Here is a 22,110-nt window from a genome sequence, read left to right as displayed (position 1 = left end):
TTATGTGACACACTGTGCATGGCGTTTTAACACGTTCAAAGTAAATCTAGTTTTCAACATTAGGCAGGTAAGATAACTGTGTTGGAGGTTAGGACATTACAACAGCTAAGTTTAGGACTGAAACTAACAATTATTATTATTATTATTATTATTATTATTATTATTATTATTATTATTATTATTATTATTATTATTAATTCATGAGATATTCTCTCAAATGATAGGTTGTTTTGTCTATAAAACACCAGAAAAAAAGTGAAAGATGGCCATCACAATTTCCCAGGGCCAAAATTGACGTATTCCCATGATGCAGTCCAACAAGCAAAGATATTCAGTTTATTATTACATAAGACACAGAAAAGCGGGAAATCCCCACATTTCCATAGCTGGAACCAGCGAATATTTGGCTCTTTTACTTGGAAAAATAACAAAACTTCTCATCTAAATAGTTGCGGTCGCTGATTAATTTTTGACAATTGATTTACATTTAGTCAATTAATCGACCAATCCTTTCAGCTTACGTTGGTGTCAGAGTAGTATTTTAGTTGTGGTTAAATAAGAAAAACATTACTTAAATATCAAGTTTTTCTCAAAGTAGAAAACATCAAAATGTGAACTTTTTTGGGACTCTGGTTGTTGGAGGCAATTACAGCCACCGTGCTCCTTGACCACAACATCTGTGCTTTACACTATACACCATGCTAATACACATTACCACAATGTTATTAGCTGATTATGCATATATTTGCATTTTTAGACATGGGTTAAAATGGTGGTTATTTTCCAAAATATCGTAAAACACTGGTACTTCGAATACCTTTGGTATCATGTTTCTATGTCTTGGACAAAGTGCTCAAAGACATTTGGTTCATCACAGTCACCGACTTAATTATGAGGGACATGTTTTGCCCTCATGCACTCAGCTCCCCAGAGACACTAGTAGTGGTTCATAGCTCCCTCAAGTGGTAAATGAGTAACTAACACCGTCAGGAGTGACCTCTCTTCTGCAAATGTGTGTGCATCATGCTTAGGCATATGTTAGCGTAAATGTTTGTGTGACTCATCAAAGTATTTTTTCATGCATAAACAAGTTCATGTTTTCTGAACTTGTTCTGATGTGACACCAGCAAATCCTTCAGCAAATGACTCAGGCTGTTTGTAGCTAAAAGCCTGTTATCTGCCTCTCAACTTTAAGGGCAGATTAAAAGGAGAATTCCCATATTTTTCTGTCTTTTTCTTAATAGCTGCAGACCAATCCCCTTCTACAGTACTAGCTACTTAGGACATGATTATACAAGGAGTGCTTTATGTGTGAGGCTACTTAAAAGTTTCACGGACGCATTTTAAATATGTAGAACTGTTTGTTTTGCTGCTTTGAAGTTCAAGTGCATTTCCACCCTCTCCTCTCCTCTCCTCTCCTCTCCTCTCCTCTCCTCTCCTCTCCTCTCCTCTCAGTTATTGTGCCCTACTTGTTTTCTCTTCCCTGCTCCCTTATTCTCTTTTTATATGCTTCTTTTATTCTCTTTATTCAACTCACATTCCCTTCCTATTCACTCCTCATTTCTATATTCTTCTCCACTTATTGGCTTTCCCACATATTACCTCCTCATCATTTCTTCCCCATGCTCTTAACTTCAAGTCTCCTCTTTATCCTTTCCTCATTTCCTTTCGCCTTCATTCTAAGGCTTGGCTCATACCTTTTACCATTCATGTCACCCATCACTTAAAATGTTCTTAGTCTGCTTTAAAACATGGATCATGAATAACAATTCCACCGCTGTTCTCACTGAAACACCATTAAAGTCTCAGCTGGATTGAAAAAGGATGTTAGGACCCTTGTAAAATAATTAACAGCCATATTAAGTTTTAAGAGTTGCTACCATTCTTTTTTTTTATGAAAGGGGTCTCTGTCTCTCTCTACCTCTGTCTAGACAAATGATCATATTACACAAGCTGGGGGGCTATTTGAAAGTTTCATTTGAAATGGAACCTGTAGTCTTGTCCTTTTGAGTGTGATAGGTGGTCTGAGGTAAAAGTGAAATTGTCGAACAAATTAAGAATGACAGAGAGTCATATCGAGTTAATTTGAAGCCTGCAACTCATTTCATCTTGTCTTATGAATATTACTTTATTCTCTCCACAAGAGTTATCATTGTTGTATCTGTTTATTGCCACTTTTCTTTCTGATATACATTTCCTCTTTAGCTGATTTTTTTTTTTGCTTCATGCTTAACCATAGCTGTCTATAATTGTGTCTCTCTTCCCATTTGTGTTCCCTCTAGCTGCTCCAAGTACAGATGATGTGGCGCTATACGTGGGCATTGTCATCGCAGTGATTATGTGCCTGGTCATCTCTGTCATCGTGGCGCTTTTTGTCTACCGCAAGACACACCGTGACTTTGACTCGGACATCATCGACACCTCGGCACTAAACGGAGGCTTCCAGTCTGTTAATATCAAAACAGCCAGATCAGGTAAGAAATGACACTTGACCCAGGACGGAAATAATACTAGAATATCCTGCAGAAGCACTGGTACTTGGTTTAAATATCATCAGGCTAAAAAGCAGTGTGTCACTGCCCTCTCTGGTCATAGCTTTCAAGCCTGTTGCATCTAATCACACCAAACAGTGACGTCACGGTTTCCTGTGGCAAGGAGTTCAACCACTGGATGATTTTAAGGAGGTGTTAAGTTACTTTTTAAATATTACATGTTAGATGAATTGTGTTGAAAACAGGTCAAACAAAAAGTTACAAACTGTGGCTGTTGAATGAATGCTATTTTTGTTTGCTTCCAAGGCACAATGGAATCTCTCGAAACATAACCAAACCCACTACTTAAATTAGATTTTATGTCATATGCTTCAGTCTGAATAGTCACCTAGATGCTCCATGGAGGGAAAGCAGGAAGGCCAGAGCCCAGTCTGCTACCAAACAGAATCCCCAAGACTGAGAGGGACCTAGACTCTTTCTGAAGAACACTGGCTGATCGGATACTTGCTGTTAAGGGGGAACTAGACAGCAAGTGTCTGCCTCTTTCTTAAACTATGTCAAAGTTAGGACTACAGATTTAAAAGTATTACATATTGCGCACAATGATAGATAGATAGACAGACAGAGAGACATACAGACAGACATGTAGATACATAGATTGATAGGTGAATACCTATGGCCTCTATGGAAATAACTGTACTTTCTCTGTCTTTTTTGAGGCTTTCATGCTAGTGTCATTTTGTTTCTCTCCTCGGCCTCCGGTTGTCAATCTTTGCTGCTTTGGATTTATCTCTGTCTCTACCAGACACCACTCTCTTCCATCAAGGAGTCTCCTTCTGTCAATTGTCTTCTCTGTGTCAGTGTTTCTTTCTCTCCTTTCCCATCTGCACATCCAGGTCAATCACATTTCCTGTTTATCAGCATCCTCCTCTCTTCGTCTCTGTGTCTCTGTCTTTCCCTCACTGTGTCTCCTTCTCTCTCCCGTCACAGTGACTCCTACCGCAACAGACACCCTCACTGTTTTTCTTCCTGTTCAAGTGGTGCCATCTTTCACTCTCCTCTGTCTGTGTTGTCATTGCTTGCTCTCCTTCTTTGGGAAATGGATAAGACAAAATGAAGCATTCAGCAACACATACGTGTACACCCGTGTGCATGCATTCGGTAGCTTACTGGAAATGGCAAGATTGGACGGGGAGTGGGGATGAATCAGGTATCAGTCCACGGATGCCATGAACTTCTGACTTTTCCTACAAGAAGCTGTATTTGTCAAATAGATGACAAATCTCACTTGGCTTAAAATATCTAAAAAAGTCAATAACTCTCGCAAACATGCTCAGAAATGCATCCATGTAGGCAGTAGGTACATACGCAAACCGGCATGCCCATACATTTGAATTGTGTAAATTCAGATGGCTTAAAATAGTTAATGACAAAACAAGTGCTCATGCTGGCACTCATCATACTTAATAGAGTCTTTATTTGGTCAACAGGAAATGGCATTTTAGAAAGGGGTTATGTCTACAACAACAGATGTTATGTTAATCAAGTTGAGTGACATCTAACAAATCTGTGCACCTCTAAACACCTTAAACATGATACTTAAATAGTTTGCTATATGTGGTTATGTGGTCATTTGTGGGTGGATGATTACAATTCAGATCATGGTATATAGTAAAAACACAAAACAAAATCTATCTATCTATCTATCTGTATGTCTGTCTGTTTGTCTGTCTGTCCATCTATCTATCTATCCATCTATTTATCTGTCTGTCTATCGATCGATCTATCTATCTATCTGTCTGTCTGTCTGTATGTTCGTCTATCTATCTATCTATCTATCTATCTATCTATCTATCTATCTATTTCTCTGTCTGTCTGTCTGTCTGTCTGTCTGTCTGTCTGTCTGTCTGTCTGTCTGTATGTTCGTCTATCTATCTATCTATCTATCTATCTATCTATCTATTTCTCTGTCTGTCTGTCTGTCTGTCTGTCTGTCTGTTTGTCTGTCTGTCCATCTATCTATCTATCTATCCATCTATTTATCTATCTATCTATCTGTCTGTCTGTCTGTCTGTATGTCCGTCTATCTAGCTATCTATCTATCTGTCTGCCTGTCTGCCTTTCTGTCTGTCTGTCCATCTATCTATCTATCTATCTATCTATCTATCTGTCTGTCTGTCTGTCTGTCTGTCTGTCTCTCTCTCTATCTCTCTCTATTTCTCTATCTCTCTGGCTTTCCGTTAGTTAATTACATTTCAGCAGGGATGATTTGGCAGGAATACCCGCTGGCTTTAGGGGTAAACGCCTGGTGATAGAGAGAGGAAAAGAGTGATAGGTGACAGATGTGTGTGTGTGTGTGTGTGTGTGTGTGTGTGTGTGTGTGTGTGTGTGTGTGTGTGTGTGTGTGGGCGTGGGCATACGTGCTGGTATTGGTGGGGGGTGATAATCAGGGATTTTTAAATTAAAATAGATGGGCTTGTGGAGGTAGCGAGGATTTCAGGCTCTATGCCCAGAAAAACAATAGAGCCTGGTGCGAACAAATCTGGAATTGTTCTCAGTAGGTAACAGGCCTTCCTGTCCCGTCCAAGTCCAATTAAATCTTGAATATTTGTTGGATTTCCTGATGGGAGAAAGCTCTTTATGTAGAAATGTACTTTGGTGTTTTCTGTGTTTGTGCTCTATTATTAGAGTGAATTGTGTTAAACTAAAAAGGGTTGTTGCAAGATAGCTGAACAAAACTAGCTACAAGAGTGACTGAACTTGTTGTCTTCAAAGGTAAAGTAAATCTTCAAGTAGGATTTACTGATGATTGCTGCAGCATCTTTCCAATTACTTAGAAGGAAATGAGGCTTACATTCTGGCAGATGGAACAAACTGAAGTCAAGTCATTGTTATTAAAGCGTTACTAATAATTTCTATTTAATTAATAATTAATAATTTAGCTATTTGATTACAAAATGTATGTGTTATTGAGAATTTCCTGCAAAAGAAAAAAAGCTCAATAAACCCTCTACTGTATTTAAGTTAGCAAGGTTGGGAGTCAAAAGAATGGAGTGATTGCTCAAGGTAGAAGGCAGTAGTTGCATTTTTAAACTTAAATCAACACACTTTAAACAGTACTTGAATATTGCATGCACATAAATTAGCATACTGTACTGATTAGCAATCACCATGCTCCTGCAGTTGCCCCCTCGCTTACGCTCACCTTTCCATATTAGGCACAGAGGGGGGTCTCAGAAAGTCATATCCACCTATCCATCCCCACAGGCATCATGTTATTCCCATATACTGTATGTGGCGCATGTGTGTGTGTGTGTGCGTGCGTGTAAAGTATAGTGTATGCGTTATTGGTATGCAGGACACATATTTGCATATGTGAGTGCTTTTGTAGTGCCCCTGTTTTACATTAAAGATGTGTTATTTATGACGTGTGTGTGTGTGTGTGTGTGTGTGTGTGTGAGAGAGAGAGTGGGGCGCTCAAGTGTTTGCTTGCAGTACATGAAAAGTGACATGAACATTTTAGATAAAGCAGTGTACAGTAAAACATCAGGATACACACAGACTGTAGTCCACTCAGTAGCCTCAAATCATAAGTTACATAGTCTTGCTACAAGCTTTTAATAATCCAATCAAAAATGTAAATTTTTACCAGGTTTAGATTGGTTTGCCTACTGCTTTTGAGTTAGCTTGAATACTGCACATTTTGTATGTTGTCTTGCTTGTTCTATTCTAAATAAACTACATATATTTACATCATGATATATTCCGTGATATATGGATGTGGGTAGAAAAACTGCTTTTTAGAACACAGTACATACTGTATATAGCATAACAGAATGAGTGTTAATTAACTGAGCCCAGATCAGTCCTAACAATTGTCAATTAACACTGTTATGTTTTGTGGCAAATGTGCACAGCAGGTTTTGTGAGTCAGATTTGAATCGTGACATAGTGAACACAATAGACAGTGATGTGATTAAAGTGTGACAGCTTCTTTGATTGTGTGGGTGAAGTCAGAGTCAGCAGCATTTCAAAGAGCTTTACGGATGTCACGAGGCAATGTTGTTCCTTTTATTATACAGTGTAAAAGGTCAATTTTGAAATCAGTGAGTTTGTTTTGATAATGTACAGATTTAAATATGATCGATTAACACGTTATTTATTTTCTAAAATAAAGTATGAGCATCTTCTTCAAAATCCACTCTCCAAACTCTCTCTCTCTCTCTCTCTCTCTCTCTCTCTCTCAATTAATCATTCAATCAATCAACCAATGGGGCAAATATAAAAAACAAATGTTATTGAGCAAATATGAAAACAATTATTATTATTAAGCAATATGAAACACATGGAATTAAATTCTAATAAAAATGTAAAGACATAGTAGAATTTAACATTAGATATTATAAATATACAGATATTTCAAGCGCTATTACAAACATATAACTATAAACTAAACAAAGCATTTTTTTAGGGATGTCCCTTTCTCTCTCTCTCTCTCCCTCTCCCTCCCCCTCTCTCTCTCTCTCTCTCTCTCTCTCTTTCTGTGTGCAGCCGCCATGACTAGTCCTTGATCCAGGTCTTGTCCCTGTGTACTGCAATGTATCATAGCAGACACTGATACCTTATCAGCAGCCTTGCCTTCTCTCGTCTTACTCCCCTTATTCCTGCTCACTGATCTACAAGTTGCCCACATCTGTCCCACGCTGCAGCCATGTGTTGCAGTCTATACTGTTGAGGATATAAAGTATCTAGCATAACCATTTATTTTCCCTCTCTGTCTCAGACACCATTTTCTCTGACCCCGTCAGCTGTTAGCTAACTATTCATGTTGTATTTCAACCCAGTCTCACGGCATTCCCTCTCTTTCTCTTTCTCTCTCTTCCACTGTATCCCTCTAGCTGATCTGCTGACAGTTCCTCCTGATTTGACTAATGCAGCTGCCATGTATCGTGGTCCAGTGTATGCCCTCCACGATGTTTCAGATAAAATCCCGATGACCAACTCCCCTCTGCTGGACCCTCTTCCCAACTTGAAAATCAAAGTCTACAACTCTTCTGGTCTGGTCACACCGCAGGACGACCTCGGAGGAGACTTCACATCCAAACTGTCTCCTAAGGTAATATAATGAATGTATCCCTCAATCTAACTTCAGTACTTTTCATCCACTTCTATGATTTTGACTGTAAAATGTTCTGTATGAGCGCAGTTGGATTTTGAAATATTTCCTCCTGAAGTAATGTTATACTGCAGAAGCATATTGAGAAGTACTGAAACATGGCAGCTATTTATTCCCAGTCACATAAATACAAAAACAAACACCATTAGTATACATGCAGCTCAGTGCCCCAGTTTCCTCCCTCTGCTCTGTCAACTACATGGCATGCATACCAGAGTCAGTTGTCACAAATACAGATGAAACAGCTCCCTTTCATCATTGCAACTGTCTTGAGGCAGTACTGTCTTTAAGCTCTACATGCCAGTGGCACTTTTTTGATGATATTTTCTGTGTTTTTAATTGTGGACTTTTGGACCTCCTGACTGAACTTCTGTTTTTTTTTTTTTTTTTCTTTCATCTGATGTCTGTCTTTAACACATTGAAGCAAGATCTTGTCAGCTTTGTGTGATGTAGTGGAGTAAACTACTGAATGTTAAGTCCTTATTTTACATCTCACAGTGGACATTTTGAAAGGGAAATGCAAAGCAGGTCATATTTTACAACTCACCCTCAGGTGGTTTCATAGGTCTATTGTAAATCCGCCCTCTTCTCACAGCCTGCCGTCTCTGCCCAGTGGCTGCGCTTTCAGGCAAATGCATGAGGGAGAAAATGAAGCCATCGTGATGAATGCAGTAAAAGTTTAGTGAAAAAGGGAGCGTTAACAGATTCCTCTTCAATGTTTGTCCTACCGTTATCAGCCCGGCGAAAATAAAACTACAATGACCTATACAACCAGAGATTGGCCTTGCACAGCGACAACTTCACTGGGCCTCCATGAACTTTTGGTTTTTATTAGAGTACATCTTCTTTCTTAATGAATTAGGATACACACTGTAATATACACTGTATAACAATAATCAATGCCTGCCCACATTATGGGCCCTATTTTAATGATCTGAAATGCAAGTAGCTTTGTAGTTAGTTCTCGGGCGCTGTTGCTATTAAACCGGTGGGATAAATGACTCTTGCGCCCGACGCAAATCTAAAATGGGTTGGTCTGAAGTAGCTACATTACTCATAGGTGTGTAGTGGGCGTAACATGCAATAAACCAATCAGAGCGTTATCTCACATTCCCTTTAAAAGCAGACGCGCTTGTTCCATGGCGGATCGCTATTATAATGGCGGATTTGCTAGGCGCACGCTCTCAATACATCCATGGGCACACGCCAGGAGCGGTTCACAGCCGAGGAGACCGACGTTTGCTATTGTTTTTTCCTTTTATCAAAATGTAAATAAAGAAATGTCACAAAAACATACTTTCCGATGTTTTGGGCTCACTCTCACTGAATCACGAGGTTATGAATGCATGGTGATATTTTTGCAATGTAGTCTAACATTAGACCGACATTACCTCACTATAGACGATACAGCTCTTCTGTCTCTCCTCTCCCGTGCTGCTGCTGGGGCATTTGGGTTAAGTGGCATCAGCACATGCAGTTCAACATCACATCTCCTTAAGTCCTCTAATATTTCCTCATTTATGCCATCAACGCATCCATGATTCATGGAAATGTGTAAAACAAGGTCATATTTTTACTTGTATTTATGTATGGTTTGCAAAAATGGGAACTGCTGGGTCCGTGAGATGAGAGAAGTAAAGTGTATGCGCGGTGTGCACACTCTACATTACGGCCAAGCATGCGCCCTTAAGATAGCATCTGAATGCTGAAACGCGCCACTGACTTTAGACTAGGTTTTTCCTGGTCTGTGGCGGAACTGTTTTCTGAAACTGCAAAATAGCACTAGGGAACGTTTGCACCGGAACACGCCTCCTCTTTTTGCTGAACCACCCCCGGGAGCGCAAGTTCATTCCCTAATTTACCGACGTGAGTCTGTTGAGGGAAAAGTCCGCTGTGCGTCGGGTGCAAAATAGGAATGATACATGCGTCAGTGTACAAAGTCAATTGTGTTGGGTGCAAGATAGGGCCCTATAGGTCTAACTCAGCCCAATAAATGTACTGTAACAAAACATTGATGACATTCTCAAAACTAAAACTTTATATCACAGTCTCAAGGATTTCATCCATTCAGATTCTTCTCATTTCATAGATGTTCAATAGCATTAATGTTACAGAAAGTGTGATTTCTAAGGTGAATGCCTCTCTGCTGCTTGATAACTGTATTGCAGAGCCAAGTTACCATTTAATACCTTCAGACTTCCAGTTCATCCTGTCTCTGCTGAACAGCTTTACAGCCAATACTGTCTGGTACAGCATTTGCTATGTTATGCCCTGTCATTCTTGGTATTATCACTCTGTTGTCTTTTGATTTCTAGGTAACACAGTCTCTGTTGGATAGTAGTGACACCATGAACCTTCGCAACCAGAGCTTGGCTCGAACACGAGACCCTTCATGTACCGCTCACGGATCCTTTAACAACCAGGGAGGACACCTCATCGTACCCAACTCTGGTAAACTGTCTACACACACGCACACACACTAATCATAAAATCTGGTTACTGTCTAATGATGATGCAGTGACCAGCAGGGATTTTTTTTTACTGTGTGTACAGACAGAACAGGGGAATTTTAGATTGCCTACAAGGTCAATGGAAATATGCAAGAGGGCACACATTTGATTTTCTGATGATAACATGAAGAAATAATAATACATTACATTGCATTAACTGCTATAAATAGTAACAATGCCATCAAATGCCATACTGATAAAAATGAAGTGTCAAAGATTTGAAGATCAAATATATTTCCTTTACCAAAAGCCGACCACATAAAGTACAGTAAGTGTACAGATAATACTGCACAGTCAACATAATACAAAAAACAGCCTTGGGAGGTTCTCCAGCTACCTAGCTTTAAAAGAGAAAACTTTGAGTAGACTTATTTTAGGATTTAAAAGCAATGGGCAGATAGAAATAATGAATAATGTAACCTGCTGATAGGAAGCAGCTCTCAGAGGCTATAAAACATTGCAGCACAATTCACTTGATGATATATTGAGAGAAAGTTTTACACTGGATGCCTTTTAAAAATGATTATTCAATAATTAATCCTAATGATAAAGTGAGAATGGGTTGCACATTCAATAATTCAGTGCATGTTTAAATTAATAAATCCAGTCATGAAACTCATTATTTCTGACTCCATCCATCCTGCTTCCCCTGTCCTCCCTCCTGCAGGTGTGAGTTTGTTGGTTCCAGCGGGTGCTGTTCCTCAGGGTAGGGTGTACGAGATGTATGTGACTGTGCACAGGAAGGACAGCTTGAGGTAGGTTTTGTCTCTCTCTTTCTCTTGCTTTTCCTCGTGTTTCTCTGTGTTGTTCCCTGTTGTCCCCATTTTTCTCTTCATCACTGCATGTCCCTCTACATTCTTTTTGTTTCTTTCCTTTTCTTTGTCTACACTTTACGTCTCTCTCCTGGGCGCCAGCTTCTCAGACCTGTTTGTATGGTTGCGTGGGGAGACTTTCAGAGTGTGACATGGGCTTAGGATGCACAGCAGTGGATGGAATCATTTGTATTTTTAGTGTATAGTGCACCTATACTATGGTGATTCATTCAGTAGAGGTCAGTTAATACCACAGCTTTCCTATATTAGTGCCAGAATTAAAGTTAAGAAGATTATAAGTTTTTCGTTTTACACATTAATTATTCCCTACTTAACATTATAATCTGTATAGTAATCCACAGAATTGACATAGTTAATCAATGTTTTCTCAGTTTTAAAATCAGTGCTATTACCCAAATGTAGAGCTCACACTCATTATTTTAAAATGTGTGAAACTAATGTTTACTGCAGTGTGACAGTTTCTCACTTCATGCCATGTTATAGATCCAAAAAACAAACACCAAGCTTTTGACATCATATGCAAAGAGATTGCTGTTTCCACAGTAACTAACAGATTAGTGGTTATTTTTGGGATTACTGTAATCCTGTTACATGTATTATAATCCTTCACTCACAAACACTGTGCATGAGTGAGGTAATCTCTCTGTGGGACACGAGAGACAAGGGAGAACATGTCTATATTTTAGCTGTTGTGTAAAAATTTCATTGATGAAAGTTGGGGAAATTATCAGCATCCTATTTGAAAGTGACCTGCCCCTATACAATGCCTACAGTATAGCAAAACTCTAAAAACCTGCCTTCACGTATGTGACTACATGTGCATGCAAATGGAAAGGTATATTAAAAATATATATATATTTTCAGACTGTTAACATTTAATAGAGAAAAAGATTATTTCATTAGACTGACTAAGTATGTATCCTGGTGATTTGCTCCGTTTGTCTTCTTCTGTTTCACACAAACATAGATGAACTATTTATATCCATAGCAAGTGGTACGTTAGTTTTGTTTTTAATTTGGTTTTCAGATATCCGTGTCTGAGATTTCCCCGTGCACCCCAATACAATGGAGGTGAATGAATTTTGTTTGTACCGTTAAAAAAAAAAAAAAAAAAAAAAAAAAAATATATATATATATCAAAAGCAACATCTCTTTTAAAAAGTAGTGTCCCGTTTACACTGGATGATAGTTCAAATCATAATGATTTTCTGAAGAATTTGTGCATTGTAACAAGGACAAGGACAGTTTCTGGAAGAACATTGCTTTTCATTCTTTTTAATATAGTTATTTAATGCTGTTAGCACTACACACTAAAATCCATTCACCTTCACTGTATTGAGGGTGGCGTGGCAAAATGTTCAGAAACCACAATCTCAAAAACTGGGCAAATAAAACCAGTAGTATTATCTGCTTGGCTAATACCACAAGGGGTAAGTGAGGAAATAAGCTCTTTAATAATTTAGGTGAACCAACTCTTTAAAGCCTCAACAAGACCTGAGCTTAAGGACACTTGTTAAAGTTTGGTTCATGCATTCTATCCCATGCCTCCATTTTAGCTTCTCCCCGATCAATAGCAGCCAATAAGAATTAGGCCCCCTGCAGTGTGCTACAGTATTTTCTAAGAGTCAAACCTGTTCTCTGTTATCTGTTTTCCTCTCAGTCAATAGCTAGCTAACAAAAATCACATAGCTACATTGACTTGCCTCAGCAACACAAGCCAGAATCATGTGGTTTAGGTCATTCTAACATTGTTTTCCCGCACAACACACTATTTTCACTATTTTCTATTTGTATGATAAAAGATACATAACTTTACAAATCAATAATAATCAATCAATAAAAGTTATTAATTAAGGGGTGACCCCAAACCCCTGCAATAGGTAAGTCAAAGTTTGTTGTTACAGTTTGAGTTGTGTTGTTTTCATCTGTGAGCTTCTTCTACTGATGTGAACCCATCATGAGTCAATAATGAGCTCCTACCGCCGAATCGATAATACTGCTAAGGATTAGTTCCCCCCCTGACACAAGCTTGGCTGAAAAAAAAAAAAATCACTGTTAAAATTAAGATCCATCTCCTCTGTCCGTATGGGCTTCTTTCCCAGTCAATAAATATCTCCAGCAACATGAGGGAATAAAATGACTGGATAATGGATTACACAGGAGAACAGACATTTTCACATGTATTTTCATATTTAACTGTTGTTTAAATGGACATATTATGCTTTTCTATATTTTCTTTCATATCTACAATGTTATAATGTTTGTTCAGAAGCCTTTATCTGCGATTTTTGACAGTAGAAAGTCCTGCTATATACTCTGTTGTGGTAGCTCCAGCTTCAACCAGTGAAACGACAGCGGAGGCTGCGGAGCAAAGCGTAGATTCCAGGAAACACTCTGGCCAATCAGTGCAGACTGGGCTTTGTTGGGAGGGGGCTTAAAGAGACAGGCGCTCCTACAGAGCATGTCATACAGAGGGTGAATACCGAATACAGGTGCAGCAGCCATGGGCAATATGAGAAAAATAACATTAAAGCATGTAAACATGTTCTAGTACAAACACAAAATAAAAGTATTATCCTGAAAATGCCATATAATAGTTTCCCTTTAACCCTTGTGTGGTTCATATTTTTGTTACACAGCCAATGTTCCCGGGTCTGGTGGACCCACCACATTATTAGGCTTTTAAATCAATACAGCCATAACAATTTATGTAAAAATACTTAACAGCTCAATTACCAATGATATATAGATCATTTATGGTTCATATTTGCCATTTACACCTGTGAGATCACATTTATGATCATATGATCATTTTCATTTTTTGTGAGTAGACCCGAACACCTCATATGTAATAGTTATGTGTTGGTGGGTGTACCATGTGCAGTCATTGAAAATAAGTTATTTTTTATGTTGAAAATGAGGCAAGGCCAGTGAGTTTGAGTTAGAAGAAATAATAAATAGCATAATTTTTCTTTTAGCAAACATTGAAAACGGGTCCCTCAGACCCGAACACCATACAAGGGTTAAGAATGTGGGTTCATTTTTCAATTTACTAATGGAAGAATACATACCATAATAGATAATAATGGAGTTCTGTATTCTGTTGCTGTGCAGAAAATAGTTTTCTGTTGCTGTACTGTACTGTAACATACATTAGTTAGCAAGTGTTTGAATTTACTGTCAAAAGCAGCCTGTGAGCTGTGAACTACTGACTCCAGCTGAGGCCCAACTGAAGCCCTGCTGACTACACTAGTCATCCTCTCATTGAATGTTTGTGCTACTCTGCTCTGATCTGATTTATTCTCCAATACTCTCATCTACTCAAAGCTAGTCTGTCTTACTCTAACCTAACCTTCCTCCTTTGTTATGCCATCTGGGCTTTTTCATATATAAACATTATAAAAAATAAAACAGACCAGGAGTAAAATCAATACAGCTTTCTGCAGTTGATGTTCACACTAACTGGTAGCCAACAGTGCAGCCCTTCTGTCACTCATTTGTAAAGAATCATCTCACCTGGGTGTCATCTGTCCTTTCCAGACCCCCGGTTGAGGACATCCAGACAGTGCTGAGTCCAGTGGTGAGCTGTGGACCTCCAGGAGCCCTGCTGACCAGACCAGTGATCCTCACCATCCACCACTGTGCTGACAACGTCCAGGAAGACTGGCTCATGCAGCTGAAGAACCAGCTGGCCATGGGAGAGTGGGAGGTGAGTGTTCAACACTGTGTCTTTTGTGTTTGTTGCTCTGTTTAGTGAGCTATAATGTGCAACTTTTGAATTGCACAGTTTTACCTCCAGAGAGAACAGCTGTCACTTTGTTGCCAACAAATTGTGTATCTAGATGTATCTCTTTTAATTACTAACATGTACACATACAACAGCTAAATATTTCAAACAAATAAATCTGTATATACAATGCATATATGCATCCATATAATGCATGTATAATGCATTTACACAAAATAAACACATACCTGCACAGAGTCACAGACAAATCATTTATACATCGTCATGTACACAGTATGACTCACACAGCATATATACACACAGAAGAATAGCCTGCATTACACATACACACACAGTGAGGCAGGGAGAGGAAAAGAAAGGAAAGAAGAGAAAATTCAGTAAACACAAAGTGCCTATAGGCTAGTAGACAAGCAGGGGGTTGAAGACTCCTATCAGAAGCAATTTGTTATGCTCCTGCCATACTCCTCTTCTGTCATCTTTCTTCTTATGTTTCTATCCCTCCTTTTTTCTACCCTTCTCTCTCTCCCTCCTCCCGTGTCTCTCAGCATGAAGTCTCTACCTCAGCAATCTGTTTCTGTGTGTGTGTATGTATGCGTTTGTGTGTATCCTTGTGTGTGGGTGTGGGTGATAAGGCTGTCTTGCAGCATCACTGTGTCTACAAGGCCCCCGTATGCTGTCTTCTGTTGCTTATCACAGCTCAACACAATGTCTCTGCACAATTAGCCATGCATAAGATTCTGTGTGTGTGTGTGTGTGTGTGTGTGTGTGTGTGAGAGAGAGAGAGAGAGAGACCCACAGCGGGGTCCAGATTGTGTAAAGACGAGAAAAGTGGAATTTCATCAGGAAGTCAATTTCTTTTTCTCTTATAGCAGTAGAACATCTATTTCCCATCAGAAAGTTTTCCCCAAAACAGGGAGAGGAAGATAATTGAATTCCCCTGACATCAGGGGGGAGCAGCCACGGTTATGATTACCAGTAATAACAGATTCATACCATATTGCTTTCCTACCTCTTTGTATTGATTCAGCTTGCTCATCTGTAGGAACACAACTCCCCACGAACTGTGGTTCAAAACTCAATATTTTAAATCACACGTGCGTGTGGAACAGAATCATGCACGTTTGCATCCACAGATATGCACACACAATTACTCACAGTCACACACATGTGCACAACTAGTTGAAGATTTGGCACTTATATGACAATAGCCTGTGCTTCCTCACTCAACCCAAAGAGCCATATGGATTTACCACAACTCTGGCTATAAGAGCTGGAGAAATGATATGATCAGCAGCCAGCAGATAATCACAGTGGGATTGGACACACTTGACAGACAGCAGCTCCAAACAAGTGTTATTCTTCTCTTGATATCATCACCTTGATTTACTTTTAGAAGTCATATTCTACAAACAGACATGCATCTACATTTCAATTCAGTGTCTCAACTCCAGTAACTGGTTTTCTAAGATAAATTACCAGAGGAGTCACACAATGTTTAATGCCACACTGTTTAATGCCTGTTTTATTAAAAAAATCCACAAGCCAAAAATGATTTAAACTCAACATTTGCAGTTGGGCTTTCTTCTGCTTAACAATGATTTCTGTTGTGGTTGTGGACATTATTATTATTTCTGTATGTTTCCTGTTGTGTTTATTGTATTCTGTGGTCTGTGTATATTTTGTTGTGTATATTTCTGTTCCCTGTTGTGTATTTCCCTGTTTATGTTCTGTTTACTGTTTTATTTTGATAGTCTGTTTTCTGTCTTGTCATGTCTAGTTCTACTTCCTGTGTTTTCCCGCCTGTGTGATTGTCTGATGTGCTCCACCTGTTCCCCAGCCCTGGTGTCACCTGTCTTGTGTATTCTCGTTACCTAGTTTATTTAGCCCCTGTGTTTCCTTTGTCTGTTGTCAGAGCGTTTGTGTCTTGTTCCTGTCAGTTTGTGTGTGTTAGTGTCTGGTCAGTTTCTACCCTTCCTCCATTTCCCTGGTTTTTTACTCCCTTGGTTTTCTTGGACGCCTTTTACCTATTTTTTGAAATTGGTTTTTGCCTGTTCCTTTTCCCAGGACTTCCTTGGTTCATTTTTATGTTTTGTAATAATAAATCCTCGAGCTCAAACCCTCTCCTGCCTGCCTGCCTCTCCCTGCGTTTGGGTCCTTTAATCCTCTACAACGTAACAGATTTCTATATAGGGAGCACAACTCTACACACACAAGTACTGGCATTGCATTGAAAACTACCTTTACAGCAACAGAGGAATGCATCAGTTAAGTCCCTTTCCCACTGGCCCAAAATCCACTAACATCTGGCTTTTGTCTTTAATGGGAAAGATTATAATCGTCATTCATTCCCAGGACAAATTACCCTGCAGTAGTCACAGGTATTTATCGGCTCCAGCTACGATTGGCAGTGATGGAAACATGACAGCCGAGTGGACCAGCTTATTTTCACCCTTTTTCCGGTGCTTTGACACGCATAGTCTCCGCCCAAGCAGCTCTCGGACATTGTTCCAAATTAGTCAGCTCCGAGTATGAAAAAGAGACTGAATAGGACTGCCCCCCTTGGTGCCATGTTTAAAAAAAGGCCACAAAAGTGCCCTCTTGCATGCCTCTATGGTAGATAAAACATAATAAAGTTCCCTCCAGGGTGCCTTTAAATGGAGAAAACATGATAAATTGCCCACTAGGGTCCCCTTTCAGTGGAGAAAATATAGGCTGCCCTACATGCTAGAAAACCTCCTGCGTGCTGGTGCCCCATGGCATGCAGCTGGTGCCCATTTTATTTTTTTCGCCCCTGCCCCTAAGTCCACCACTGGCCTGCTTATTCAGTGTTTGTTCGCATTAGTGGAAACGGCTCCAAATGCAGGTCCAGTTGTGTGTGTTATGTTAATAGACCGAATGTGGCTTAATCCCTGTAAATTTTCACACAATGCCAAGGCCTCACTAAAAGCAGTCTGTGCAGACAAATAAAGGGGGGAGTGGGGGGGGAGGGGGGGTGGAACGAAATGACCTGTAGTGTGGCTCACTTTGTGAAGAATATTCTACATTTACATAGTTTCTCTATCAGCATAAAAACAAAGTCATGTCATGCTCATCACTATGTTGATGATAGTATGTTGTTTAACCAATTGTTAAACCTGTTGTCACGAAGTTAGGGAATTATGCCCCTGATTTAATGTGAAACAGGAAATGTTGATTTTGCTTTGACAGCAGCAAATCATCGCTGCAAAAGCAATTAGATTAAAAGGCAGGCAGGCCACGTAGTAATATATACTTGCAATACAGCATTAATTGGAAATAGTCTTGGTTTTAAGGGTAGCCTGTGTTGAATAAAGCCCTAAATATCTCTTTAGTTGAGTCAATTTACTATATTACAGTCTTAGCCACCCATCATAGATCCAGCATGACACTCCGAAAGTCTGAAAATGTGTGTGACTTTGTGTGTGTATGATTTCTACAGGATGTGGTTGTAGTTGGAGAGGAAAACTTCACCACCCCCTGCTATGTGCAGATGGACTCGGAGGCATGTCACATCCTAACAGAGACACTGGGGACTTACTGCCTGGTGGGCCAGTCAATCTGCAAGGCAGCCGCCAAGAGGCTTAAACTGGCTGTTTTTGGACCCGTCTCCTGCACAACTTTGGACTATCACATCAGGGTCTATTGTCTGGATGACACACAGGATGCACTCAAGGTAAAGTATTGAAACTAAATGAATCACACCCAATAATCATTTTGTTCAGTGGCTTTTAAGAGACTTAACTTAATATGTGCACACACATATACTCGAGATTGATTGGCTGCAGGGTGTTCATAAAAAAGTGATGTAGGACACCTACTAAAGGAGTTCCGGTGAAACTGACTGTTTACAGAACCAGAATGTCAGAGTGAATATTTTGGCGTGGTCTTTAAAACATTAGCAAACCTCTTTCTAGCACGTGTATTGACCAAGGGGGTAAGCGTCTCCTCGGACCGCGAACCTCCTATGGCGCCATTTTAATGCTACAAAGCGATCACCTCCCGTTAGCATTCCATTGACTGCCATTCATTTTGGCGCCACTTTGACAGCGAATAACTTTACATCTGAAGCGTTTAAAGACTCTATTTGTCCATTGTTTATTTCTAAAGAAACACGACAATGTATAAAAGGCTCCATTACCTTGTACCTCACGTTATGGCTCCGTAGCAGACGTTTTTGTAAAAATAGGCTAACGATTGTGTCATAACCACGCGACTTACTGTCGCATAGTAGAGGAATTACCGTATAGTACAGGAGAAGCGTGCAGGCAGTTTCGTCTCACATTAGCTGTTTAAGTGTAATTACTAATGTTAACTAGCATTTTAGTGATCAATAATTAGCCTGTGCCTATGTTATCTCCTTACTATACCTACGCTCTCCGTCTCTGCAATATTCGGAATGATTGAGATTTCTCTAGGCACAGCTACCAGAAGACTTACAACTTTCAGACAGGTTGCTCACGGCACATTTACGTCGTCTCTCTCAGTTGGAGGCTGCGCAGTAGCGCTCACCGGAAAAGTGCTTCTAATATCCTTCACTGGTCTCCGTCCAGAGCAACGGGATCTGTTGGTCCATTATATATATGTCAATGGTGCTCCGCCGTCCGTCAATACCCACTAGGTCCGGATTTGTTGCTGCACAGCTGCGGCCATGACTGACAGCTGTAGTCACGTGGACCCACAATATCTCACGAATTCACGTAGAATAGAACCACAAAACCAACAACAGTTTGTTTCCATCCAGAGGAGTAGAGGGGAAACAACTCTGTGCTGTGTTTTCAAGGTGTAGTGCAGGGAAATATGATCCGCTGTGACCGCGGTGTATCTTATTTTGAAAATTAACTGGAGCGGATCCGCAGCCGTTACGCATCCAGTGGAAATGCGCTTCGGACGGTTCACACCTCACCGTCGTCCACTAATACCTGACAATGGACACCTCGTCGGGAATAAACCCTTACAGTGGCGCAGCAACAAAATTATTGTATGCAAGCCTCCAAGTTTGGTAGCAAATCTATGTATGATTCCATGGTAAACCAGAGTTATAGCATTAGTTATGTTTTCCAGATTATTGTCATTTATTGTACGTTCTACCTTATATTTATCAGTTTTCAGCTTAGCAACCTCGGTTTTGCATATTCTAAGCTAGCCGTAAACCCCCATTTGGCTGCTATATTCCCAGTGTTAGCAGACGCTAGCTAGTCTGTTAACATGAATATTTGCAAGCCTCCAAGCACAGACGTCACACTTTAAATCCTACCTGTTGCCTTTCACCATCCACTTATTTAACTGCGGTCGCATCCATTGACATGTCATCTCCTTTTCCCTCTTTCTTTTTCTATTTTTAGCCCAAACAGCTGTTTTGCTTTGCTCTTTTTCCATAGACGACAACTCACTACTCGTACGCTCGTACCTGCTCACTCAGCGCTCACAGCGCCCCCCCTCCCTCTTCTATGTCAACATTCTATGATGGAATCTTATGAGACAGGGCGCCTACTCTAGCCTGTTAGTCCTCTAAAATGTTATATAATAACATTGAGGAAATGCAGAAATGATTTAGAAACGCACAACAGCAGCTACATATTGAAAATACCAAAAAAAGATTTTATTATTTTTATTTTTTAACCATCGATTTGGCGCCCCCCCATGGTGCTGCGCCCCTATGCGCCGCATATAGCGCATACCCACTTTTTGCGCCACTGAACCCTTACATAATATACAGTATGTATCTACAGTGAGCACAATAGCCAAGTTTTTCCAATGTCTTGAATAAAAACAATGGAAAGAAAGATTTGTATGATATTTTAGGCCAAGTGCTTTGTTGTGTTCTTTAGTCCTATGAGGGATTTTATTTCTCTCTTGGACCACCCGTGCTTAAACTGGAACCTTGTAATTTGCATTCGAAATACAATATATTACAGCTTGAATAGAAGTGATTATCTAAAGTCATAAACAGAAGTTTTCTCACCTCTAGTCTTCTGGAAGTGAGCTGAGAAGTGGTAAACAAAACAGGGTCAGGCAATGTCAGAGTAACAACGCTTTAGAATTTAAACAAATTCAAAGCACTACGGGGACCATCTGATACAGGAGATTAACATTGGTAATTTATGCATGCAATGATAAATCAAGTGTCAGTGTGGCACACAGCCATGCACATGCATACAGAAACACAAAAATCACAATGCACCCTCATTTTTACCATGTCAAGCAAGCAAGAAAACAAAGTTCAGAGGTGGACTTTTTAATGAAGGAGACTTTGTGTAGTATAATTGATCAGTTTGATTTTTAAAAGTGGATGTCTCTGCTGTAAATCTACAGTAGAGCTCATGCGTAGGAAGATGATGGGAAGGAGGAATTGATTATATTGAAAAGGTTGTAGGCGGCATCAGAAGTCATACTGATAACGTCATTTTCCATCAGTAACTATTGTGTTTTTGTGTGTTCATTTATGCATTTAGGTGTATGTGTGCAGTTCATGAGCCTGTAAATATGTTGATGTTGTCAATATGTGTGTGTTTACTATCTTTTTTTACAATGCATCTGTAGGGCACAGATACTTTCTAAGTACTTTCTTGGCATGGGCTTACTTGATTTACAGAAGTCAATTTGAAAAGGATGAGCAAAAATCCCCACATGACTGTTTGCAATGTATTATTAAAACAGCTACAGCACAGCAAAGTAAAACGTGCTGCTTCCTTTAGTCCACAAAATGGACAAAGACATCAAATTGGCAGTATCACATTTACATTAACTGATTTTCCCCCCCTATTTTATAAAATCTAAGATACTAAAACAAAAAGCCACATTAACTGCAGTGCATCAGCTTTTGAATATGTCCTAAGTGAGGTGGGAGAGTACACAAGGAGAAGTTGTGATTGTTCTCTTGTCATGCTAGCAGTAAGAGAAAGGTGATGGAAAAGACAAAAATGGGCTTCAAAATCTTGAATAATCAGTAAATCATTATTTCTCTAGGTATTTTAATGTAATATGTAATATGATGCATTGAGATCGTCTTCTAAAGTCAATAGAAGTAATTGAGTTTTACTGTCCTACATTAAAGATGCTTCATTTCCCACATCTCAAAACAGCAGTACTTTGACTGGTGGTGCATTATTAATCAAGGGTTTTATTGAGCATCTTAATGTGTCTCTTCAGTTGAGTGCTGTTAGCAGAGCTAAGCTTTGCTCAAATCCAGGGAATTCAACTACTGAGCTGTTATGATATCTTAATGAAAACTTGCATGTGTTTCAAGTGTTTCCTGGTGCTGTGTCTGCAGTTATTATGCAAGATACATTTAAAGTTTTTCTGCAATGTCTAATGCTGTATGAAAACATAAATG

At 39.6% G+C, this 22,110-nt stretch overlaps 1 protein-coding gene across 2 annotated transcripts in view; it reads left to right on the top strand.

Moving 5' to 3' along the window:
• Positions 1-22,110, top strand: part of si:ch73-72b7.1 (netrin receptor UNC5C) — a 193,607-nt gene that overhangs the window by 164,212 nt on the left and 7,285 nt on the right. For both annotated transcript variants that reach the window (XM_035992509.1, XM_035992507.1), the window contains 6 exons: positions 2,283-2,474; positions 7,391-7,608; positions 9,984-10,119; positions 10,846-10,933; positions 14,552-14,720; positions 18,217-18,450. In XM_035992509.1, coding sequence (XP_035848402.1) covers positions 2,283-2,474; positions 7,391-7,608; positions 9,984-10,119; positions 10,846-10,933; positions 14,552-14,720; positions 18,217-18,450 — 1,037 coding nt within the window. The remainder of the gene's footprint in view (positions 1-2,282; positions 2,475-7,390; positions 7,609-9,983; positions 10,120-10,845; positions 10,934-14,551; positions 14,721-18,216; positions 18,451-22,110) is intronic.

The sequence above is a fragment of the Sander lucioperca genome, chromosome 2 (genome assembly GCF_008315115.2).
Source record: "Sander lucioperca isolate FBNREF2018 chromosome 2, SLUC_FBN_1.2, whole genome shotgun sequence".
NCBI classification, from domain to species: domain Eukaryota; kingdom Metazoa; phylum Chordata; class Actinopteri; order Perciformes; family Percidae; genus Sander; species Sander lucioperca.
Note: the sequence above shows the minus strand (reverse complement) of the source record. Positions and strands in the feature narration are given on the sequence as shown.